At 32.2% G+C, this 27,540-nt stretch overlaps 1 protein-coding gene across 6 annotated transcripts in view; it reads right to left on the reverse strand.

The window, feature by feature from the left end:
* Nucleotides 1-27,540, reverse strand: part of LOC115879799 — an 87,519-nt gene that overhangs the window by 6,925 nt on the left and 53,054 nt on the right. For 3 of the 6 annotated variants that reach the window (XM_030896796.1, XM_030896793.1, XM_030896794.1), the window contains 8 exons: nucleotides 19,446-19,577; nucleotides 19,095-19,256; nucleotides 14,486-14,647; nucleotides 14,300-14,422; nucleotides 12,582-12,785; nucleotides 5,602-5,784; nucleotides 2,898-3,147; nucleotides 772-977 (listed from right to left, as the gene is read on the reverse strand). In XM_030896796.1, coding sequence (XP_030752656.1) covers nucleotides 772-977; nucleotides 2,898-3,147; nucleotides 5,602-5,784; nucleotides 12,582-12,785; nucleotides 14,300-14,422; nucleotides 14,486-14,647; nucleotides 19,095-19,256; nucleotides 19,446-19,577 — 1,422 coding nt within the window. Of the gene's footprint in view, nucleotides 1-771; nucleotides 978-2,897; nucleotides 3,148-5,601; nucleotides 5,785-8,574; nucleotides 8,701-12,581; nucleotides 12,786-14,299; nucleotides 14,423-14,485; nucleotides 14,648-19,094; nucleotides 19,257-19,445; nucleotides 19,578-27,540 lie in introns of all 6 variants that reach the window. The other 3 variants (XM_030896791.1, XM_030896790.1, XM_030896792.1) reach the window with 2 other exon arrangements.

Genomic DNA, 27,540 nt, shown 5'->3' on the forward strand with positions numbered 1-27,540 from the left:
GATAAGTACAAAAGACCTAATTTTAAAAATCTTTAACATCCTGTAACTCTAAAACTATGCATTTCCATACAATATGTTTATAGGAACTTTTTCATATTTTTTTTATGAGGAATAAATGAGTACTTATTTAAAACTTTTGCAAGTTAATAATATTAAACATTTTTAAAGGTTACTATTAGACTTTGGATCAAGGCAAATTAATAAAATTGCAATTATCTCATCAAGGAGGCCGAAATCGACAAAATATGAAGAGACAAGTTTTAATCGGCATTAAACTGCTTACACTATTTCGCTAACGAGATAAAAAAAGTCAGTGATGTACATGCTTTTTTTAGAAAAATATTCCAGTGTTAACCCATATGCACGTCCCTGGTGAATATGTCGACCCTTTTTTAGCTTTAAAATATATCGCATTTATAGTAACTTTTAACCACAAAATTTTATTCGAAACGCTAAAAGTACTTGGAAGGAAATTATAATAAATCGAAAAAATATTAAGATTTTAAGACCCTGTATCTACGAAACAAAGCAGAATCGGACCTATGTTGATATAAAAAATAAATCTTATTTTTACGTGAGGTATCTCCCCACGAGAAATGGCACATGTTTTTTGAAACACCCTGTATATTCTGTGATTTTGAAATTAAAAGTCTGAAAATTTCGGATTGTAGTAATACCATTTACCGCATTTTGACAGAGACAATTATTGTCACTGTCAGGAATTCGGTTGGAGACTATAATGAGAAGAGGAACTACTTCTAAACTACTCACAGAAGAACACCGCTAAAAATGGAGACTCGCTCAAGAGCCGCGTGAGCATTCTCTCGTTCACTGCCTCGATCTCGTCTGCCAGCTCTCTGTTGTCATCGTCAATCAGCCATTCGAGGACGCTCTGCTCGTTTTGTAAGTCGCCCTCGAAAAGTAGGGGGTTGCCGTTGCGGAAGTAAACCAAGGCGGGGAATGTTTTAATACTGTATCTGGAATAGAAATTAAATTAAATAATTTGTAAGTGATTTATCATAGGTTTGGTGCATTTCAGTTGATTTTAAAAATTCCGACCGCAGCGGTCTGTATTTCACGCAATTCCGATGTTGATCGTATTGAGATAATATTAAAGTCGTGTCTTTGTCATAGTATTTAAGTATTTTAGTTTTTAATAGTGTAGTTACTGAAACCACGGATTAGGTATCCTATAAGTATACAGATAAAAATCTTGTCCCTAATTCGTGTTACGAAAATAGTTTTTTATGACGATGAGCAAACGCGTAAATTTTCTTGTGCGCAAAAATAAACTCCCGTTTAAACAGCGTAATAACTGGGCTGGTCACAAGGCCGGTCAGGCGCGGTGCACAATTTTAGAGGCCATAAGGGGGCGTGCTTGTGCGCAAACTAGTAACCTAACTAGTGCGCGATTCCGAAAATTGGAACCACGAAAAACAAGGCTTTTGACGATAAGTTTATAGTCTGTATAATCTGTGCTGAAACTATAAAACACTCAGGTACACTTGTGTCTAGCCCCAGCAGGCAACTGTTAAGCCCGAACAATCACGTTAGAGTTTTTGACAAAAACCAATGAATTGACACACTCCAAATAACCAAGCGAACCAACCTGATTAGTCAAGCTTAATAGTTGCCTGCTGGGGCTAGACACTTCTCTCAGGTACGAGGTTTGTGTGATGTAACACTGTTTCGGGTAGTAAAAATTAAGTGAAAAAGAACACGAACTGGGCGTCGCTTTGTGTTGCGATAATTTCAAATGTTAATAAAATCGTGGAAAAAAATGTTATCTAACACGTTAAGGAGGAAGTAATTACGTGGTTGTTGGGTGCAATAACATTCAATAACTCAACTTTCCCGGATAGTCAACTCTCTCGAAATAACATTTTATAGCTTCACAATTTCTCACACCGATTTGATCAAAATCAGAAATTTATTCAAGCAGCTCGACGAAACAACTAAGTAAACAAAGTACCTATTACATAATCAAAAAATTAAATAGGCATACTAGGACTGGCACGCTTAGCGAAATAAGATGTACTGAATAAAGACAGAAGGCAAATATTTTCCCGAGCGCATGGAATCTAGCTTCAGATTAAGTGGTTATGTAATAAATACTTTGTTATTTTTGCTCTCTCCGACTTACTAAATTGCCATAGCGATTCACTCCTATTACATGTAAACGTCGACCCAAGGTTTCGCTTGCCAGCAGGGTATACTATGCGATGATAAATTATAATTTGGCTATATTAATGCTGTTTTAACCAACTAGTGCTTAATTTTTTATTTCATCTTTTAAAATTATAATTATGTGCCTTTAGAAAAAATCGTTATAACCGAAATAGCCCCAGTTATGTCTCCGCTAACAAAATCGGTGCATAAAACTATGCTAGCTACCGCAGTTGAATTAATCTAAAAAGTTATATTAGCTTGAAGAATAAATTATAATACTAGACCTGAAGATATCAAAATATTTACTTTTTTATTTTTAGAAATTTCACAAGTTATACTTCTTAACACATTTAGAATAATTATATAATAAATTTTTCGTATACTCGCTATTAAAACCGGTTGTTTACGATATTCTCCGATGGTGGCAGCACCGGCGGAGAATGCACCAAGCCAATTATGGGCATACTACAGAGACTCGGGTTTTACTAAATCAGTTTAAAAAACCGTTTGATGCTACTAAAACACAATGCAGGTAATTTTCAATGTTTTCTTTATGGGTTCTGCTTTCCATTTCAAATTTTGACAGGCGTATGTTTATAGACTCAGCACATTCGCGTTCAAGTCTGTACACGGTTTAGGACAAGTAAGTTGGCTTCTTTTTCTTTGAAATTTGTAGGGTTTCTTTTGAATATAATGAAATATAATTTGACTCTAATTTATTTCTTTACCTTTTTGCCAATTGTGGGTCTATTATCCTAACCAACTGTATACCGTAGACATCGCATTCATCGTCGATTTGTTCTAGTTCTTCGAGAATTTGTTCGCAAATGTGACAGTTCTGCTTATAGAAATACACAGCAAGATACTGAGTATCCTCGACCATCCTCTCTAACATAACTCTGGTAATAAGCTCAATTCTGTCTTCCGTTCGTTGTTGTATTAGCCACTGAAGCACTTCTTCCTCTTCCTCCAGATCACCTTAAACATCATTATTATGGATACAGGTGAGGTTGGAACTTTTAGCCATACTTGAAATGTTTCACTATACAGGGTGATCCAAACTGTATTCCTAAAACTTCGGTAGCATATTCTGCAGAGAAAAATAAGTAAAAAGTTCGTATAAATATATGTCCTAAAATGCGTTTCGGAGATACAGGGTGTAGAAGTTTCATTTTTATTTCGATTTTTTTCCAAATAATTTCTGAAGTAACATCAATATTTGGATGAATATTGGTGTCTGGCAGTGTTTTGATGTTAGAAATTTGATTTTGATGGCAATATGACTCCTAGTTGCAGGGGGCGCCACCTACATGTGTTTTAACTGTTTCGAAGAGTAATAACTTTTCGTCCGTACCTGTATAAAACTAATGAGCAAAAAAATACACATTTCCGTGATTTTTTACGTAAAAAATGTCTTCTTAATAATCGCTACTAGCAGCCGTTCTCAAGATATTTAGGATGGAAATAGTCAATACATGTCATTATTGACAAAAAATAAACATGCTAAGTAGATAGTTATTTGAGTGAACTTTAAATTAATCATAAATTTTTCTTCGAAAAAATGATGATAAAACAGTTTCTGTTGAACTTTTGGCACAAAAACATTTCAAATTTATTATTTCAGTCTGATAACTATTCAGTCAACATGTTTAATTTATGTCAATGATGACAGCCATGACAGAGGTATTGATAATTTCGATTCCAAATATCCCAAAAACCATTACTCGTATCGATTTTTACCAAGAGACTTTTTTACGTAAAAAACGTCGTAAATACTGCAAAATAAAAACACTAAATCACCATAATACACCAAAACCCTTTTACTTTTACACTGGACGCGCGTTTCGCTAACCATGTTAGAATCATCAGCAGATGATTATAAACTAAAATACAATCTACAAGTTGAGCGTTTATATACTTGCTCAGTGGGCACCGAGTGGGCGTAGCAAGATCTAGCCAACCGAGTCAGAGCCCACCGAGCGTAACAGTTAAATTTCCGCCACTAGAGTAGTAGGAACAAAGAACTTGAAGGAATTGGACCGTTGTCTCTGTTCATACTATCTTTACATTTGTTATTTAATTATTTTTTTAATTTTATTATTTAATTATTTTATCTTTACATTTATTTTTTAATAAATGTAAAGATAGTATGAACAGAGACAACGGTCCAATTCCTTCAAGTTCTTTGTTCCTACTACTCTAGTGGCGGAAATTTAACTGTTACGCTCGGTGGGCTCTGATTCGGTTGGCTAGATCTTGCCAAGCCCACTCGGAGCCCACTGAGCGAGTATATAAACGCTCAACTTGTAGATTGTATTTTAGTTTATAATCATCTGCTGATAATGCTAACATGGTTAGCGAAACGCGCGTCCAGTGTAAAAGTGTTTTGGTGTATTGTGGTGATTTAGTGTTTTTATTTTACTGTGTAACACCAAAGGTTCCAACCCTCAACTGTAATAGTCGTAAATACTCTTAAAATCAGTTTAAAAAATACGTAGTTGGTGCCCTCTACAAGTAGAAGCCATATTGACATCCAATTCAAATGTCTCATGCCAAAAAGTTCCCAGACGCCAATTTTCATCAAAATTATTGACGTTACTTCAGAAATTATTTGGAAAAAATCGAAATAAAAATGAAACTTCTACACCCTGTATCTCCGAAACTAAGCGTTTTAGGACATACATTTATACGAACTTTTTTACGTATTTTTATCTGCAGAATATGCTACCGAAGTTCGGACCACCCTGTGTTATTCTATTATACAGGGAGTCTTAAATAAGTGCAAATATTTTCAGGGGTGGTATATTTCGACCCCAGGAACACGTCTTCGAGGTTTTTTTTTCCAAAACAAAGATGTTGAAAATCATGCACTTTCTTTTAAATTTCCCTGTATATTTTTCGAAAACTTTTTAGAACTGCCTGTTCACCGCAAATTTTCTCACGGTATAATTTCTTAATCTCTGATATTACCATATAGTTATGGCTTTACTCTAACGTTACTCTTCTACTCGTTACGGCACTAAAAGGGATGCAATTACAGAAAATATCCGGTGGCTCTCAAATTTTTTTCCAAAAAATAATTTTTTTTAAATTTTCAAACTTAAATAACTCGGTTATTTTGGACTTATCTGAAAAGTGGCAAAGAGAAAATATGTTTCTTTTATCGAGATCTACCAGCGCTGAAAATATTTGCACTTATTTAAGACTCACCCTGTACAGTTGTTAAGGAATTTAATTAGTGGGTATATGGAAAAAGGGGTGATCCCACAGTGATCCCAGAAATATAAGTTTTACCTAGGAGTTACCTCCACTTAACCTATGGGAAAAAGCTTTAAGTCCACTAATACCGAAAATGGTTGACTTCCCTTTTCCTGCCAATACCCGGCAATTATTTGATCTTTAAAAGGAAATACTTTGAGCATAAAATCGTACCTTCAAACACGCCACCCACACCATTTTCAAAATACATCAACAAAGGGAAGTCGGTAGCTCCGTATTGTTCTGCTATTCTCAAATCGTTGGTTTTGACAAATTTGATGCCGTGTCTTTCACAATCGTCGTCGATGTTTTCCAGTTCTTCCAGAATATTGGAACACTGGTCACACTCGTCGCTATCTGTCAATATTAAGAAAAAACTAATCAACTTTTTGATAATAGTAAAAAACGAGATTTATATTTCTAGTAAAGTAATTATGGTAACAAATGTAATGAAAGGGAATATGTACAAGGTATAAAAACAAAAATATTACTAACAAACGGGTGTTCTAAAAACTTTAAAACCCTAAGAGAAATAAGTCGTTTCTAAAAAAAATTGTCAAAGGGTGTGTTTAAAAAATTACGTTTTCCAAAGTAGATGTCTTAATTCTATTTTTTGTATTTAAATGGGAGTTGTTTATTTCAATTTTTTTTTAAATTATTTGTCAAGATAGTTGTCTATGTATCCCAGCATCAAAATTACTAATGCATTAGTGAAATTCAAGTATATTAATATTAATATAAAATATATAATATAAAAAGGTATTTTTTATTGTGAAAAGTAGGTGTAACATTTAAATTCACCGTCCATTATGATTTTGTATTTAAAATACTACCGAAAAACAAATAAAACTATATCAAATTTCGTAAAAATACCCATCCATACAAAATTAATTTAAACTATTAATGCGTGAGAAACTAAATTAATATACATACAGGGTGTTTGAAAAAACGTGCCATGTCTCGTAGGGAGATTTCTCACGTAAAAATAAGATTTATTTTTCATATCAACATAGGTCCGATTCTGCTTTGTTTCGTAACTACAGGGTGTTAAAGTCTTGAGAATTTTTCGATATATTATAATTTTCTTCCACGTGTTTTTAGTGATTCGAATGAAATTTTGAGCGTAAAAGTTACTATAAGTGCTATTTTAATGCTAAAAAAATGTCGACAAATTCATCAGGGAATTTGGAAATTTAGAATAACATAGGAATATTTTTCAGAAAATAAAACATGTGCGCCACTGACTTTTTTTTTCTTTTTGTGAGGATCGGTTAATGCCAATTAAAAGTTATCTCTCGATATTTTGTCGAATTCGGCCTCCTTGATGAAATAAACGCAATTTTATTAATCACAATAATTAATAAAATTAAAATAAAAATAAAATTAATAAATTATATTTTTTACCTAATTTATTATTAAATATTATTACTATTAGTTATTATTACTATTAGTCCAACCTACAGCAATTTCAAATAAAAAATAATGGGATTTTGAGATAATTACAAAAAAAACTAATTTTAAAAAGTTTTAACATCCTGTAACTCTAAAACTATGCATTTCCATACCCATGTTTATAAGAACTTTTTTTCATATTTTTTGATGAGGAATCAATGAGTACTTATTTAACGCTTTCGCAAGTTAATTATATTAAATTTTTTTAAAGGGTCTTATTAGACTTGGATCAAGGCAAATTAATAAAATTGCGTTTATCAAGAGACAGCTTTTAATCAGCATTAAACTAAGATTAAACTGCATACACTATTTCGCTAACAAGAGAAAAAAAGGCAGTGGCGTACATGCTTTTTTTAGAAAAATATTCTAGTGATAACCCATATGTACGTCACTGGTGAATATGTCGACACTTTTTTATTGCTTTAAAATATGTCGCATTTATAGTAACTTTTACCCTCAAAATTTCATTCGAAACGGTAAAAGTACTTGGAAGAAAATTATAATAAATCGAAAAAAAAATATTAAGATTTTAACACTCTGTAGTTACGAAACAAAGCATAATCGGACCCAAGAACAGTTAACCTAATAGGACTGCTCATTCAGCCAAAAGTGTCCGCCAGGTGCATGCGAAAACTACTCGCTTTGTGACGTCATTGTAGCCCTTGTCATGGTTATTAGTCCTTATCCGGCAACCAATAATACACACACGTGCATTATTGGTTACCGAATGCAAAACGTTCATTATTTAACGTTTATTTATTTAAACACCTTATATGTATGCAGTATAGAAAATTAACTGTATAAATCGTATTAAATACTCGGATAAAGCATTTTTAAGAACAGCAGTTCCCAGCATCACCTTTTGCAAGCATTCTTTTTAGAGTACTTCCATATTTTGCTTTAAAATAATTAATAAACAAAATCGTGGGCATTTAGTATGCACTTTGTCACAATCCACAACACAAAATGAACGTATTTATACACTCTATAGCTCTAAAAACTTTAAAGACACCTTTTTCACATTTAAAATTGACAAAATAATTAACTCAAAATTTCTCAGCTATTATTTTTATAAGTTTACCATAGGCAACTAATAATACACACTAGCATGACAAAGCCACGAAGGCTTTGACAAGGGCTACAATGACGTCACAACTGTCAGCTGAAGCGCGGGAAGAGGCGAACGTACGTCTTATGAGGATGAGCAATCCTATTAGTTTACCGTTCTTGAATCGGACCTATGTTGATATGAAAAGGAAAAGTGAGGAATCTCTTCACGAGAGATGACACATATTTTTTGAAACACCCTGTATAAAATAATGCTAAAATACCGTACGATCAATAAGTTTCACAATTAAGTTAGCTTTGATTTTGATAATATTCAAACATATTCCGAATTTGTCCTAAATTTCTTGAACACACTGTAAATTTTATTCATCTGTATTTTAAATGTCAAAAATGGGATTTGTAACTTATAACAACTCAAATTAATAATATATAACCTATTTAAATTCTAGATAAAACGATAAAGATAGTTTTCTTCTAGGTTAGTAAAAAATCTAACTCAAAAATAAACCAAAGCGAAAACCTAAACCAAACCTAGGATAATTGCAACGCAGCTTGCATGTAATAAATATGTTTCTATAAAAAAAGTTGGGGTAGAGGGTTTGTCCAAAATACTGAAAATTTTGGTACCGTGATTCGAGTTTTCCTGAGCGTCTCCGCCTGTATTTTCCCCTTTCGAACGTTGTTTTTTGCTGGATTTCCTGCCTTTCTGTTGTTCAGCCTCCTCCGAGCATATTTCACATAACGTTTTGTTCCCTGTAAGTTTATTATTAATGCAAAAAAGCAAGAAGCGCTTAAAATGCTCCAGAAAAAAACGTAACTTGTCCAAATTTATATCGAGCTCTATCAAAAACTACATTAACATTTTATTACTTAGTTACAATAAACATGGCCTCATAATAGAAGTAGAATGAAATGTTATCCGGTTTGAACAATAAAATAAGAAATCTGTGGAAGAAGAAAATTAGAAACAGAAATGAACTCATTGAAACCCCAATTTTACACTCGTGTTTGACTTTTCCTTTTAAAACTTTTGAAATTAAGAATTACCTATTAAACAGCCTCTACACTATGCGGAGAACTCTTCGAAGCAGGTCAAGGTCGCGTTTCGTCGCCCAACTTTGTCGCAATCTAACCTACTTTCGATTCTTAAAAGCACCTGAAAACTACTCGTGAGGAGGGTGTTGGGGATTTTTTTGGTGTTTCCTGTTGCCTTGTTCAATTTTATTTTGTTTTGAGCTATCTCCAAAACGTGGCGGTATTTGTAACCGAGGCAAAGGACTTTTTTTCATAAATCTCAGTGAAATAAGTAAACCTAGATGTTTCTAAAATAGCTGTTGTTACGATGATATATCGTTAATTACATCTCGTATTATGTTGATATACACTTGCGTGCATAGAAATCGGCCCAAGGCAAACTTTTGAAGTTAACTATATATTTTTTAGAATCTATTTGTCAGATTAAGAAAAAATACATGCTGTTTGAAAGACAATTTCATATTCTTTGAAAAGAGTTTAGAGATATTAATTTGTATTTTCGTTTCTTTGGAATAAAATTATTAAATTAATGCATGAAACAAATTATCGTTTTTTATCACTAAGAGGTATGTTATTATTTATTTATTTATGGACAATTAACTAAACTAAATTTTCAATAATGGGTACGACCCCCTCTTGCTCTAACAGCATCTCTCATACGATTTGGTATAGATTCGATCAAATTTGACATTGTTTCTTCTTCTTTCGGGATGTTAAGCCACTCTTCCTCTACTGCAACAATGAGCTCTGGGATAGAAGTTGGGGCTCTTCGTCTAGTACGAATTCTTCGTTTTAGCTCATCCCATAAATGTTCTATCGGGTTTAAGTCTGGACTGCATGCTGGCCATTCTATAACTCGATATCCGACTTCTGATTCTTGATATGTGTGCCCTCCCATTGTCATGCATAAAAGTGAATTCGTTTCCAATGTAGTCGACGTAAGGTACCACATGAACTGCTAAAAACTCCTCAATATACCTAGCACCAGTTAAATCTCCTCTCCCGTGCCGACGGTCGCCCCAACGGACGAAAACTGGGTCAGTTTGCGCAGTCATAGAAATTGCATCCCAGATCATGCAGGAACCACCTCCATAAGCAATCCGCTCCTCAATGCAGCATTCTGCAAATCGCTCACTTGGCCTCCGGTACACTTTTCTTCTTCGGTCGCTACCATAGAGGCATATCCTGTCCCATCTGAGAATAAAACAGATTCCCATTGTTCTAGTGTCCAATTTAGATGTTCCAGTGCAAAACGCAAGCGTGCTTGACGATGAGCTGGGGTAAGTTTTGGACCAATTGCGGGTGTTTTGGGGGTCATGTTACTTTCCTTCAATCTTCGTCTTACTGTCCACTGACTAATAGTCACTTCTCGTGTTTCACGGAGCTGTTGTTGCACCTGAATAGCATTAAGACGCCGATTTCTTAACATTGTTGACACAATAAAGCGGCCATCACGATCCGTTGTATATCTCTTTCTACAAGTTCCAGGTCGACTACGAAAGGATCGACTCATATCGTTCACACACTCCTCATATCGTTCACACACTCTTCGAACCGCTCCCCGTATCATATGTAGTTGCCGAGCTACAGCTCTCTGTTTAAGTCCAGTTTCGATTAAAGCGATTACTTGGGCGGCTTTTTCCGGTGATGCATGTATTAAATTGAAACACTAATCAAACAATGAAACACAACGAATCAAAAAATAAAAGAACAATGTGAAAATTTCGATTACAAAGGTAGTAATTGCAATATTTGACAATTTTGTTATTCTTATTGTCACAACACAAATACCTTTTATTTGTTTACCCGTTGGTACGCATATAAACGATAAGTACCCTGGATAAATTTATGCTCATATTAAAGCATGTTAAATTGTCTTTGAAACAGCTCATATTTTTTACTTGCTCTGATACATAGATTCTAAAAGACACAGTTAAAACCAAAAGTTCACAGTGGGCCGATTTCTATGCACGTAAGTTTATATTCCACAAGATTAATATTTGAACACGCATTTATAATATGTAGAGTAGATATTTAAGAACAAAACTTTTCACTCAATCTGCCGGAATAAAATTACAATATGTTTATTATTTAATTTTATTATAATGGAATTAGTATATAAAATTGTATATGTTATATGTTTGTTTACGCGGCCTTAATTGATTAATATAACAGTTGTGTTGCTTGATGAGTAATACTGGCAATATCATCAATATATCGAGCTGATTGAGAAAATTATGGATTATCTTTTATATATAATAACAACATTGTTTGATATAAATTCATTCAAAAATAAGAAATAACTAGACAATTTTTTAAATAGTTTACGGTGTTAAATTAGGATTATAACCTATAAAAGGCGGACCGCCAAAATAGTTAGTCACTGCGTGTTGCCCTGCAGTTTTACGATTTTAAGTTTTGGAAATATATTTTTTTTACTATATTGTAGTTAATAATGTTAGACAATGATTAAAACTAAACATTCTTGTGTAACCTTAGAGGAATAGCCAATTTAATCTACCGTCGGTAACTGTTTTCTAAATGCACTATTTTTGATTTTTCATATCAGTTTAATATAAGTAGTGGTATTACATTACACAACATTACAATTAATGGGATATTTATTCATACTCTATGTTTATTTATTTTTCTGAAACCACCACAACGTCGTTTGACCTTGATTGCTTTGTGCTATTTCTCAAATTAGTACGATAAATATAAGCCCGTGTTATAAAAATTAGTTCCCACATTTCCTGAAATTGATCGAGGCGCGCCGTGATTGTTTGTTTTTTTATTTTAACCCAGATTAACAATATTTAAGTTTACTTCTGAAAGTATTTCCAGATATGTTTTGCGAAATGTCCTACGAAATATTTCGTAAAACATTTCGGGGATAATGTAGAGGCTGTTTTACAATTAACCAGAGAGAACATTTCATAATATAAAAATGTATAAAATCATATTTATTTATTGAAAAAGACATTTTCTTTCATTATTTTTTCAGTTTATTAACTTATTTAATCAAGATATAAACTTGGATGTCATAAAATTATTTGTTATGAACTCAAGAAGTAGTAAAAGCACTTTTTTCTAGCCAACTTGAGATAAAACAATCTTTAGAACATGCTTATTTCTAGGCTTTTATTTTTTCAACTCACATTGTATACGTATTGCTTAAAACTTTTACAATTATTACTTTTGAGATACAACTAGATGGTTTATGCTAGGTTTATTGATTTTTTATGTTAAATATTAAAAAAAATATTTATTTTTGACTGTACTAAATTATCACGAATTAAAATAATTTGTAGTAATTTGTTTTTGATAAATTTGGTGAATAATTTTTGAACTCAAAAATATCATACAAATATTTTTTAAAAATATCATATCTCTCTTATTATTATTTTTAAAATTTTAAACATAATTGAATTTATTCTTTTAAAATATTAATTAATTAACAACTTTGTGATAAAGAAATGACGAAATAACTAAATCTAGTTTAGTAATCACCATGTTAATATTTTTATAAACTCTCTGACATTTCTTATTAAAAAAAATACTGTCGATTTACCACACAATGAAGAAGTTATAAAACTTACAAAAGTACACTGCAAGGGCTTCTTCGTTGTCGATCATTGTGATCAACTCGCTACCTTCTGCCGCTTCTATTATGTCGCCCGATGGATCTTTTTGGGTCATCAGCCATTGAAGTATTTGTTGTTCGTCATAGAGGTCGCCAGCGTATATCACCGGCTCTCTGGATCCGGTTTTGAAGAACAAGATTGCAGGCAAAGCAAAGACACCTAAATAAAATAAATGTAATTTTTTTAGAATTGTTTATATCTGTATAAAACTATATTTGATATCATTTAAACTTTTAGTTACGTAATCGAGGGCGCGATTTTTAAATTCATTGTTACCAACCATGGACATATTCTGTGCCGGGCTGACTAATTGGAATTTAAATTTCGCGCTGGGGATTCAGGTGGTAGCTCTGCTGTAAAAAATGTCAAGTTGCCGCATTTATTTATTTAGTTCCTGAAATTGTCATTCGTTTTGACACTTTAGTTTTGTATTACGAGTTTTTGGTTTAAATAAATAGTGTTGTGATACTTTAAGCTTAAAAATGTTTACTAGCAGACCTTGCAGTCGAACATTGTTCTTTTTCGAACCTAGTGCGAAGTGTACAAGATAGCTTAATATCCGAATATTAGAATATTTTGAACGGAAAAGCGGTAGTAATAGCCCTTTATGTCCCTTCAGTGCTGTTAACGAGGTGAGTTTTGTTAATGTAAATAATAACTGTTAATATATTTATAATTAATTTATTTTTGTTTCCTAAAATATTTTGATTAAAACAAAATATATAAAAGTGGGCAACGCTGTGCCAGTCAAGCTTAATCACGTGACTACAAGTTTATTTGGTATGAACCTTTGAATAAGAAGACTAAGGAAGGAGCATAATGCTATCCATGTATTCATGCATGGTGGGCGGAAAAAGCACCATAAAAGCTCTCTAGGGTGGGGATCCTTGACAGTTCTGTTTGACGATTCATTTGACACATTTGAATTTGATTTGAAATTTTGTGGATTTTTCAGTCTTTACGGAGCTTATTTTATGTTATTTATTATTTATTCTACTACTGATAGTTGTATGAGGGTAGTAAATCTAGATGGAAATTGTGGCAGCACTTAAATTAACAGTGACACTATCGCGATTTATGGAAAAAGACTCTTAAAATAGTTGGTTGTGTAGCGTGCGGTAGATCTCGGCAAAAATTGAGTGAAATAATGGAACAACTTTTCGCTAGTAAGTGACTATATACTATACATACGTGTAGTAAACCGATCATTTATGAAATTCACTTAAATTAACTAAATTATATATTTTTCTTGCATTTTAGCTTTTATTTATTAGTTGTCAAAGATTAGATGTCAAAGAATTTAGATACGTTAATTTGACTTACCTGCTTCAGTAGCGTATCGGATGTTTGTGGTAATAAATACTTATTATAACTTATCTATTTTTATTAGAATTATATATTTTTATAACAATTTTAATAACTACCAACATTTATTCACAACGTAAAATAAAACAACAAATTATTGAGTCTACCCCACGCCTATCCTACATCATAGTTTTACATTTTTTAAATAAAATTAGAACGACACTGATAAACCGGAATTTAAGTCGGCCATATTTGAGGCCCATCGCGGTGTACCTAAGATTTTTGATATGCTCCTTCCTTAGTCTTCTTATTCAAAGGTATGAACTGTATATTGAAAGGTTCCTTAAAAGAAACTGTATATAACTTACCATATTCTTTAGCGAGACTTTTGTCATCGATTTTGACAAAGTTGATTCCAGCAGCGTCAGCTTCATCGTCTATATGTTCTACTTCAGATAATACTCTTGGACATTGCTTGCAATCTGCACTATCTATGAAATTAATTAGAAATTTATCAGATCACTTTAAAGGAATAAGATACTAGGTGAACTTACATAAAAATACCGCCACATAGTCCGATCTCTGTCTGATTTTTTCGAACATTTTTCTGTTGACTCGTTCTATGTGATCGGTTAATTCCATATTCTCTGGTTCAGTCAACCAGTCAAGTAACTCTTCTTCATCGTCTATGTCACCGTCATAATTTATAGGTTTTCCTGAAATTAGATAGAACATATCATTGAAGAACAAATCTTATGAAATTATGAATATCAGTTGCAACCCGGAAGTCTAATGTGATAATAATAAGGCTCTTGTACTTGCTGTTTAAATATCTTCTTCTACTGTGATGGATATAGAATTTAATAATAATAAATTCTATATAATATATTCATATAAATTCTATATATTGCAATAATTTTTGTATAAACACTAGCCTGAAAACCAAAACCGCAATGCAGTCATGTTTAATTGTTTCTGCAACTTTGAGACGCGATTATTCGGAAACCTCTGGCAAAAAAACAACAAAGTAGGATACCACTGAAAAGAGAATTAAACGCCGTTTGACCCCCATTCCCATTTAAGATTGTAAAGGTGACATCTACCCCTCCTAGAGGGTTGAAAGAAAAGGCCAAAAATATTCATTTAAAATGCCTCCCTTACAAATGAATTTGACGTCTTTCCGATTTTTCATTTTTCATCATTTCATTTTTAACTGCAAGAAAGATATTAAGGGTGGGAAGTTTTAAAACTGACACGGTGTATGGAAATCTAGTTTACATTATGAGGTAGAAATATGAATATGGTTTTAAGTACTTAACTTTCTCAATAGATCAGTTTTTCTATGGTGAATAATATGATTCAAAGTCGATCTAGGTTACCAATACAGAAGACAGAAACAAAGCAAAAAATAAATGTAGATCATGTACAAATGTATTATGAAAAGTTGCAATTTTTATATTGTATACATACAGAGAAGACCAGGCTACTAGTAACATAGCAAGTTGCCGGACGAATTTACGTTTACCCGTTTTGCGTTCGTACTCGAGAGTCACTGCCGGCTAGTCGGCTGGTCAGGCAGTACGCAGTGGCAGTTGTGCTTGGACGGGTCGGTCGTGACAGACTAGGAATATGACGCGAGGAGTGCCGAGTATTTATTATTTTCATTTTAAGTGTTTACCTTCACTTAAGGTAACATTGAAAATAAAAATACTTAAATATTTATTATTTGAGTGTGTTTACAAGCCAAAACTAAAAATAAATAAATTCTCTAAACCCAAAAAAAAAAACTATAATATTACTCTAAATAAAAAAAGTTATAACAAGTGTTCAAAAAGACCACCTTCTTGTGCTAGACAGAAGCCTAGGCGGTCGTAAAATCCCCGTCTGACATTGGCTAACATATTAGGGCTAATAGTTTGGAAAGCCTCTCGTATTTTTACTTGAAGCTCATCCAGATTATTAGCCCTATTATGACCATACACTTTGGATTTTACATAACCCCACGAAAAGAAATCATTGGGAGAATGATCTGGTGATCTAGCGGGCAACAAAATAGTTCCATATCCACTAATTAAACGGTTGGGAAAAGTATTGTTCAAATATTCTTGAACAATAAGGGCATTGTGGGCAGGGCAACCACCTCAGCAATTTGATTACTTGAAAACGTGGGATTTTGATCCACGGTAGCACAAACAAACACTTGCTTTAACCCCTGTTCTTCATTAATCAACACATCAGGCTTTTTGTGTTTTTGTGGGGACGCGCACCCATGTGTTTCAAAATTATTAATAACTCCTGATATAGTAGATAAAGATGGAATTGGCCTGTTTACATAAGTTTGTGGAAAAATTGTTTGTATATCCCGATAAGACCTATTTTGGAAATACCATTTTACAATTTGAATTTTCTCACGAACTTCGTAAACATCCATTATTTTACTTAAAAAATAAATTTTACACGAGAACTGTCACGAGAATCTACGTATTCGTTTTGGCTATTAAAACACGAATAAATACAAATTCTGAAACATTCTTATCACATATCGACCTATTTTTATTTTATCGCATTTTTTCGCCTGCTTTTTATCCGGCGGACTGGTATACGCTAATTCGTCCGGTTCTGCCTATGTTACTACTACGGTGGTCCGGTCTGTATATGAAAGTATCAAGAAACTTTATATTTTTTAAGGTTGCTTTATAAAAATAAATTTTAATAAAAAAGGGGTATATAAATGAGAAAATTATTAATGTCATTTTAACAGAACGTCAACGGTTTTTGTAGACGTATCTGTTTTAAAAACTAAAGTGTTCTCGAATAGTTGAATTTAAATGTTTTAAATAGTTTTTTTCTTTATTCTTTGTATTTTTTTTTGCTTCCGACGATGGAAAGAATGAACTTTCCGAAACATTAAGCATTTTTTTGTTCGTTAGGCAAATTTGTATATCTGTAAACCTAACTTCTGACAAGTTTCCGTTTGTGTTAACGCAGAAGTGTTTACAAAAAATAACTAATTTATTTTGTAGATTTTCTTGCAGTGGAGAAATACCCATATTGGATTTTTTGCAGTGATAAATAAGAAAGTTAATAATAAAAACCTATAAAAATAGTTAAAAATATTCAAATTACAAAATCATTGGAGTTAATATACAGGGTGTTCCCTAATGTCATGCTAATATTTAAGGGGGTTATTCCTGGACCTATTTTAAGAAAAAAATGACATATGAATGTATGTCCTAAACATATTAACTTTTGAGATACAGGGTGGTAAAATTTTCGAAAAAATAACTTTTTTCGTAGAAACTTGTTATTACGATAATATTATCGTTATCTCGATGAAACTTGATACACGTTTTCTATGCATCAAGATGAATTTTTGATGCATAAAAATATTTATTTATTTCAATCAGTGCCGTCCATACGAGTTTTATAATAAATATTTTGGAGAAAATAATGGTCGCAAGTGACTTGTTTTAAAATAAATATTATTCTCAAAATCTTAATCTGGATTTCTTAATCTAAAATTTAATCTGGGAAGAAATTAAGAGATACAACAAAAACAATACAATTTTTTTGTATATCAAAAATGCATTTTGATACATAGAAGACCTGTATCAAATATCATAAAACATACCTATAATAACATCAGAGTTAACATGAAAAAAGTTTATTTTAGAAAATTTTATCATCTTGTAACCCAAATGTTAAAATCTTTAGGACATAAACATTCATATGAAGTTTTTTTCTTAGAATAGGTCCAAGATCCCTTAAAATATTAGCATGATATTAAGAAACACCCTGTATAAAGGTAAAAATATACCAGTCAGTTATAGCATACTAGCGTGTACCAGCGACTTCGTTCGCGTCGAATTAATCATTTGTAATGTTGATGATAAAGCAAAGCAAGAATTTCCATTAACATACAAGCTGGATAAAATTTTCTGACATTTATGTCAGCATGAGAAAAAAACAATATGGCGATATTATTATATAACTTGGTAATATTTGAGGGGTAGTTTCATCTCGTTGGAACTTGACTTTCGAAAAATCCGTTTGCCAAAAATAAGCTTTTTACGTCAAGCAGTTTAAGCAGAATCGTGGTTAAGAAATTACCCAACTTTTTGGAACACCCTGTATGATTTTTTAAAAATTTCAAAATATGTAAAAAAACAAATAAATTATGCGTGGTCAAGCGTTTTCCCGAAAGACTAACCGTTTTTTAAATAACAAATATTGTAATATTTGAGGGGCGTTTTCACCCTCTTGGAATTTGAGATTCGAGAAACCCCTCCTTATCGAACCTCTACACCCCACAATCCGTTTGCCAAAAATCAGCTTTAAACCTCAAGCAGTTTAAGCAGAATCGTGATTACTCAATGGTCATGTTTTATGAAACACCCTGTATAAATTTATAAAAAATCTTAAAATATGTAAAACAATAAAATATACGTGTTTAAGAGTTTTTCCGAAAAACTCACCGGTTTTTAAATAAAAAATATTTTAATATTTGAGGGATAGTTTCAGCCCCTTAGAATTCGAGTTTCGAAAAATCCCTTCTTATCGAACCTCTACACCCTAAAGTCAATCTGTTTTCCAAAAATCAGCTTTTTACGTCCAGCGCTTTAAGCAGGATCGTGATTAATCAATGACCAGATTTTTCGAAACACTCTGTATACATTTTTAAAAAATCTTAAAACTTGTAAAAAAACAAAATAAAATATACGTGTTTAAGCGTTTTTTTCGGAAACGTGACTGTTTTTTAAATAAAAAATATTGTAATATTTGAGGGGTGGTTTCACCCTCTTGGAACTGGAATTTCGAAAAATCCCTTCTTATCGAACCTCTACACCCTAGAATCAACCTGTATGCCAAAATTGAGCTTCTTACGTTGAGTGGTTTGAGCAGGATCGTGATTAATCAGTATGTCAGTCACTTAAGGATTTTATATATTAGTATAGATTAGCATTATTAAAACAAATAAATAAAATAAAATGTGAATCAGGTACAATGCTGTTATGAAAAACTGAATTGAAGGATTGTTTTAAGGCGGCTTTATAGAAAAAAAATATTTAAATAAGTTTTTAGACGAAAAACGATATATTGATTTTTGATAGCTTATACAACTTTCAATGAGTGCTCGAACAAGTCTAGTCTTTTTTAACGTACCTTTTCTAAAGTAAGTTACACCTGGAGGGTTTCTGTAACCGTATTTCTTCGCCATAAGCCTGTCTTTCATTTTAACAATCTTGATACCATATTCTGCAGCTTCATCATCGATTAACTCAATGTGACGTAGCACTCTCGGACTATCTGGATCCTCTTCTTTATCTGGAAAAATAATAAAAGTAATATTTTAAGTAAAGCGAGAGATTGGGCAGTAATATGAGATATTCAGATATTCAGTAAATACTCAGATATTCTTGAACTCTTAAAATAGATTATACGAATTTCTATTTAATGTAGGAAGTGTAGTCTGAATATGTAAATTGTATTGAGTTGATATAACTAACCACTTACAAAAAACCACGGCTAAAAATTCTTTTGACTCTATGTACTTAAATAGAGTTTGCCTGTCTATTCCTTCTATACTTTCGTCGTTTTTCTGGTCCATCATCCAGTCTAAAACTTCGTTGACGTCTGAAAGTTGTCCTAAAACATAAACCAGGAAATGTTTTGTTTCAGTTTTTTGGAAAATTAATTGATATAGAGATGCTGCAATTATGATTGAGATAGATTGTTTAAAGATAATGTTCAATACATGCTTGTAGAAATTACTATGGAAAGCATAATTATACATTTTTAAGACTTTGCTATGCTGTACTATACTTCTTGAAATATAGTTTACTACAAATCTATGTGAATACTTTAGGTAAATTATAAGAAGTTTTTTATTTATATTTTTAATTGGCCCACGAATAAATAATTTTTGTGCTTTAATGATAATTTTAAATACAGGGTGGCCCATCGAAAACGTTCCGCAAGGCATAACGGCCAGGGTAATTTTTTTTACAGAAAATGCAAAAACACGTCGATTTTGTTTGTGAGGGGGACAACTTTTGCCCCAAAAATGATTGCAAAATCTTCAACCCTCTAAGCGGGGGTGTCATCACCCAATTTTGTTCAAATGGAAAGGGGGGTCAAGTGGTACCTCAGCGAAAAGGGCTTTTTATTCTCTATACTTTCCGGCTTCGCTTTTAAAAATCGGTCGAGTCATTGAGAAAATATGAAGGATTGAAATTTGACAAATTTATTTAAACATTTATCAGAGTAAATGATAAGGATAGATTCCTTCGACCAATTTGCTGTTTTTTCTTATTATTTCTAGATGTTTATGCATTTTTTCACTTGCCACAAGGTTGAACGATCAGGTGCGGTAGTTGCTAGATAGCTGTTCTGTGACTTATGCGTTGAAGTTCTTCTCAATATCGTTAAACTTTTTAACAATTATGGTGTACTCACTTGCAGAAAAAGTGGAAATAATCGAACTTTATTTTGAAAATATTGAATGTGGCAATCGGGTTGCGCAGATATTCAATGAACGCCATCCTGACAAACACTATTATGGCAAAATTGTTCACGAGTTAGTAGCAAAATTTCACGAAACTGGTTCCGTTATGAATAAAAAGAGGCAGAGGGAAAATCCTGTAGTAAATGAAGCTATGGAGGTATTCGTATCGGGCCAAGTTGCCATGATAGTACGCTGAGTACAAGAAACTTAGCCAATGAGACCGGCGTGAATCGCACAAGTGTCCAAAGGATATTAAAAAAACACAAGTTCCACCCGTACAAAATTCAGTTGGTACAAGAACTCAACGAAGACAATTTTGATCGTTGCCTGCAATTTTGTGAAACTAGGAGTGCACGAGTGGCGAATGATAATAATTTCCTATTTAATGTGTGTTTTTCGGATGAGTGTACTTTCTTTTTGAACAGTGTAGTTAATCGGCACAACCGTCGGTACTGGGCTGAGGACAACCCCAGGGTTTTTCACGAGGTGCACACACAAAACCCTCAGAAATTGGACGTGTGGGCTGATATTTTTGGAAATTCTATTGTAGGTCAGTTTAACGATATTGAGAAGAACTTCAACGCACAAGTCACAGAACAGCTATCTAGCAACTACCGCACCTGATCGTTCAACCTTGTGGTAAGTGAAAAAATGTGTAACCATCTAGAAATAATAAGGAAAAACCTCAAATTGGTCGAAGGAATTTATCTTTATCATTTACTCTGAAAAATGTTTAAATAAACTTTTCAAATTTCAATCCTTTATATTTTCTCAATGACTCGACCGATTTTCAAAAACGAGGCGGGAAAATATAGAGAATAATAAGCTCTTTCATTGCGGTGCCACTTGACCCCCCTTCACATTTGAAAAAAGTTGGGGGATGGCACCCCCGCTTAGAGGGTTGAAGATTTTGCAATCATTTTTGGAGCAAAAGTTGTCCCCCTCACAAACAAAATTGACGTGTTTTTGGATTTTTTGAAAAAAGGAATACCCTAGCCGTTATGCCTTGCGGAACGTTTTCGGTGGGCCACCCTGTATAACTGAAATACACAGATTCCACACTTATAAGTGTTATTATAAGTGTTTTAGTGTATTGTGGATGATTTATATAACTTTCTGTTATAATATCACAGGTTGTAACCTTAGTTGTATTTTTTATACAGGGTGCTACAAATTCGAGGTACGAGCATTGGTATCTCGGTAACCGTAATAGATACGAACATGGTTAAATTGGAGCAAAGTTGCGCTTTAGGATGTTTACCAAGATGCCATCAAAAAAGTTTTTAAAATTTCAAGGATTGTTGAGTTTTTTGTAAAAAACGGATTTTTTTGAAAATCAATTTTATTTTTTCCTGAAGTCACTTTTTAGAAAATCAAAAAACTAATTGCACATTCTCATAGCCACTTTATTAGGAGTATCTGATAGTACTTTTAGATTTTCAAATTAGCTGATAATTTGCGAGATACAGAGATCAACTTAATTTTATTAAATACGGACCTGCATTTTTTATTTTAGGTTTTGAAAGAACAGGGTCTCCTGAGTACAATGATATGCCACACGTTATACTTTTTTTTTTGTTTCGGATATTTGAACCACAATTTATTTAAACTAATTTCAAGTCCGGCTCTGTTTTTTAAATATTTAATCTATTCATCGTTACAATATTGATAAGCTTTCAAACTTAATAATGACGTGGGGTAAAACATTGAATACGGAAAATCAAATGCAATAAAATAATAAAAAATAATATTAAATAAAACATCTTAAAATTTACAATAAAGCGTACAAAATGCATTCGGAAGTATAAGACGAAAGTTCAAAGAGAGAGTATAAATAAAATTGAACAAAAAATAAATTTGGGCAATAGGGAGGGTGATAATCCTTTCGAACATGTAGAGCATTAGAAACTAGTTTGTAGAAGTTGATATATTTATAATAAAATTAAATAATTTAAAAAACCAGAGTCGGACTTATATTAATTAAATAGTTTTGTTGTTGTTAAGATACCCAAAACAAAAAAAAGTATGATGTGTGGCATATCATTATACTCAGGAGACCGAGTTCTTTCAAAACCTAAAATAAAAAATGCAGGTCCGTATTTAAAAAAATTAAGCTGGCCTCTGTATCTCACAAAGTATCAGCTAATTTGAAAATCGAAAAATAGTGTCAGATAGGCATAATAAAATGGCTATGAGAATGTGCAATTAATTTTTTGATTTTCTAAAAAGTAACGACAGGAAAAAATAAAATAGATTTTCAAAAAATCAGTTTTTTCCAAAAAACTCAGCAATCTTTTTTTTAAAAATTTTAAAAAAATTTTTGATGGTATTTTGGTGAACATCCCAAAGCGCAACTTTGCCCCAATTTAACCATGTTTGTATCTATTACGGTTACCGAGATAGCAATGTTCGTAGCAGCCTGTATAGCAAACTATCAAATGTAACCATAAAATATATTTATTAATATGATGTTTAAAACCTTGGCACTCCTAAATAACTGATTTGCTTTAAACACAATATCTTAAATCCACCAAATAAATTTACATTTAAATTCTGATTTTAAATTAAGTTTCTATTTGCAATTAAGTTACTTTCTATATATAAGATTTGGAATACCCCCTTAATAGAAGTAACATTAATAAGTAGATTTATTTGGTAATTAGCATTATATTTAAACAATTTGAAAAATCCTATTGAAAACGAGAAATTTATATTTTACAAAATAAGTAATCACAGCAGAAAAGTAAGACTTACCTTATTGTTCCTACCTTAAATACTTGATATACATTGTATTCTGCTTCTTAGTTTTCTTGAAAATATTCAGTTTTCTATTTCTATTTTTGTCCTGATATATTTTTTATAATTTCTTCATAATATATTAATACTAATAATAATAAGACTCGGATAACAGTAATAGAAAACAATTTATTGACTTTAGTTTCATTATTATGATTTATAATAATAAATAACATTAATTATGATGTTAAATTATGCGAGGTGCACTTCTTAGCGGCAGTGATAGCAACTGACAATGATTTTTTTAATTATTTTAGAGAAAAAGTCTATCAAATTCTTACATCCAGTCGTCAAAACCAAAAATATTAAGAATATAAACGATACGAATATAAAAAATTGATCGACTTTCAATTTTCTGTATGACAGAACAATAAAAGCAACCCTTGATAGTGTTTTGACGGATGTTTATATTTTGAGAGCCATTTGAGAGCCAGAACAGATTATTAAGGGCTGTTTTTTATACTTTTTGAAATAATATATATGGCTAAAATTTGCTACTGATTCGAAGTAGAGCTAATCGAATATTTTTTCTACTATGATGATCTAAAACTTATCAATCAAGAGCAAATTTCATTCACTTACATGCTTTTAAAACTACTCTACAGCATTTTATACACATACATAACAATATATACATGTTTAAAGTACTATTTACGTTAACACTTACACATGTAATAACTATAATAGTTACACAAACTCAAAAATTATTATATTGAGAAAATTATTCTCATACGTTTATTAAAAAATACAAAATATTATGTGCATATGTTAAAAATTTTAGGATTTTTGTTTCTTGTATTTTTTAATACATTATATTATGAAAAACAGATAACTAAAATATTACAACACATAATTTATGGTTGTGAAAATTAAATAAAATATAAGCAAAACTTATAATATCATAAATATTTAATGATAAATATAAATAATTATTGTTGTGGTTTATAGACTTATTTTTTAAATGCATTTTTAAGAAAAAGCAAAAAAATAAATTAAGATCTAGATTATTTTTAAGTTTTGCACCTAATAGTCTAAGAGTTTTCGAGAAAGTATTTTAAGAAAGCTGGCTATTTAATAGATCTTTTGATATGCTCTCTGGAACAGCGTGCGAGTCGTCTGGCTGCCGATAGACGTAGAAAGAAGGTCCTATTTTTATTTATTTAGTCCGTTAAATTCTAGTGTTGAATATAAATCGAACAAGTCTATATAGCGCGGCGCGAAAAACGTACCGCCTATAAAGCCAGAAGTCTCGAGTTTGAAACCAGCTCGGGGTATTTTTTTTTATTTTATTTTCGTTTATATTCTGATAGTAAAGTATTAAATAATTATTTTTTTAATCACCAGAATTATTTAATAATTTACTATCAGAATATAAAGGAAATAAAATTTAAAAAAAATTAACCCCGAGCCGATATTGAATTCGGGACTTCTCGCTTTATAGGCGGAACGTTTTCGGCGCCGCGTTATGGAGACTTGTTCGATTTATATTCAATACTAGAATTCAAAGGGCTAAATATAAACACAGGAACTTCTTTCAATGCGCAGAAGTGAACGCAACGTCTATCGGCAGCCAGACAGGCTGCTCGCTGTTCCAGAGAGTATAGTAAAAGATATATCAAAGCCAGCTTTCCTAAAATACTTATTTTCCAGAGGTTGCTAGCTCTCGTACTATAAAGAAAATCAATGTCTAAAAGTTTTTCATAACTACATGATCTATGATTAACCTTTCTTTAGCGATCGAAGAAACTTTTAGTGTTTATCAATAATTATGTCTAAACACGTCATAAAATCGTATTTTCTATTCCATAAAGTTTTATTTTATTGCTAGTTGACATAATATTTTTTTAACAGCAATAAATTATAAATAGGTACTTATACAGGGTGTTTCAAAACAAATGCGAAAAACTTCATGGGGTGATTCCTTGTTCAAAATAAAGGGTAGTTTGCTTCATAAACGTTGGGTCAAAAGTCAACCATTAGGGAGATACCGCGGTACAAATATGGCGGAAAAATAATGTTTTTATTTTTTATCTTGAAAACGAAAAAAAAATAGACTAATGAAATTTTATGGAAGCATTACTGTTATGAAAACACACTTTCTGGTAATTTTCTCACTTTTTTAAAATGAGTCGAAGGGGTTGAAATAAATTACCCCTATCATTCTTGTTAACGAAATTTAAAGAAAAATCTTATCAAATACATACAAAAAAAATAATTTTGATAGTTTAGTTTGTTTAGAAACTTTTTTATCTCTTGTGTTTTTTTTTTGATAAAACTGACCGATTTGAAATTAAAAAATAAAATGTAAAACATTACATGTCAGGACAAAAAACATTTTTAGATAAAGAATCTAGTGGGCTGCTGTGAAACAGTTTTATTTCGTAATAATATCGTTACATTTTCTTCTGAACGGTAACCTCTTAAAAATTATTTACCAAGACAATTTTTAATTCTGTATTTTAATTCATGAAAATACAAAATAATATCGTTAAAAAAATAAAAATGTTTTTTATCCTGACATGTAATGCTTTTCATTTTATTTTTTAATTTCAAATCGGCGAGTTTTATAAAAAAACACAAGAGATAAAAAAGTTTCTAAACAAACTAAACTATCCAAATTATTTTTTTTGCATGTGTTTGATAAGATTTTTCTTTAAATTTCGTTAACAAGTATTAGGGGTAGTTTATTTCTACCCCTTCCACTCATTTTAAAAAAGTGAGAAAATTACTAGAAAGTGTGTTTTCATAACAGTAATGCTTCCATAAAATTTCATTAGTCTATCTCTTTTCATTTTCAAGATAAAAAATAAAAACATTATTTTTCCGCCATATTTGTATCGCGATATCTCCTTAATGGTTGACTTTTGACCCAACGTTTATGAAGCAAACTACCCTTTATTTTGAACAAGGAATCACCCCCTGAAGTTTTTCGCATTTGTTTTTAAACACCCTGTATATTAATATAAACAGTTGATAGGTAAGAATAAGAATTTGTGAAACGATGTCTCCGAATTTCTTACACATTCTGCATAAAACGATAAAAGATTTTAATCTAGACCTAGGTATATAAGTTTTGCTTATAGGCGACCAAAAAATCGTTAATACGTTTAAAAAAGCTATCTACGTGGCAACCGAAGAAAAAATTAATGGAAAAAAATAATCACGACCATTCTAAATATACGCAAAGGCTGTGCGCATATTCACTGTTCGGCTTTACTTCGATAGAGACAGAGATATAGAGGTGCATTAGTCGAGTAGCAGTAGTTGCGCCGGTAGCAGCTCTAACAAGGACCCATTCACGCTGCGTCGCCATAGAAAAAATACGTTGGGAGAACGATTAGATTGTCACCACCACCATATATATTTACCCGTTCCGAAAAATCCCTTTTTCCCTTTGTTGCCGCTGGCCTTATCTTTGACAGGCGGTAGGGGCTGTTTATCCTTCGATTTGATATCGTGATTCGCCCTAGACACTTTACTCATGGGTTTCTGCGCGGGCGAGCCGTTGTTGTTCTTCTTTTGCGGCGCAGCTGTCGATGCGCTCTTCGGTTTCTTGACGGCGGGCGCTGTTGCCGCGGGCTTGGCGCGCTTGGAAGCGGCAGCGGCCAGTTTCGGCTGCAGTTTGGCAACCTTGCTGCTCTTGGCCGGCTTGCTGGGGCAGCATTGGAACGGTTCGTAGCCGGCGGTGGATGGGTATCTGCCTGGTTTGCCGCCCATGCCGATGTAGAAGCAGCCGTCCCCTGTGAGCAGAACATAATGTCAGAACATAGAACACGTAAAAAGAATCTTTCTTTTGTGTTTTTTTAACAATATAAATGTCAAACAGGAGTTAAAAATGGGGGTGAATGTCGAATAAGGCGGAAGAGCAAATTCGTCTGTTTGACGAAGAGATAAAGGTGGTGAGGTTTTGATACGATACACGATAGGTATTTATATAAAGAATTTGTTTGATGGTAATTATTAATCTGTTTATATCCTTTTTTAGTTTTATATACAGTGACTGTTTTTTATTATTCGTATAGTTTTTAGTTTATTTCATTTTCAACATTGGAGAGAAAGTACCCTTAAGTCCTATATAATACATGGTGGTTCGAACTGTATTCCGAAAACTTCGGCAGCATATTCTGCAGATAAAAATAAGTAAAAAACTTCGCATAAATGTATGTCCTAAAATGCTTAGTTTTGGAGATACAGGGTGTAGAAGTTTCATTTTTATTTCGATTTTTTCCAAATAATTTATGAAGTATCGTCAATATTAGGATGAAGACTGGTGTCCGGGAATTTTTTGACATGAGAAATTTGACTTTG

This window comes from Sitophilus oryzae, unplaced genomic scaffold (genome assembly GCF_002938485.1).
Source record: "Sitophilus oryzae breed Bouriz unplaced genomic scaffold, Soryzae_2.0 scaffold_1586_pilon_pilon, whole genome shotgun sequence".
Classification (NCBI taxonomy): Eukaryota; Metazoa; Arthropoda; class Insecta; order Coleoptera; family Curculionidae; genus Sitophilus; species Sitophilus oryzae.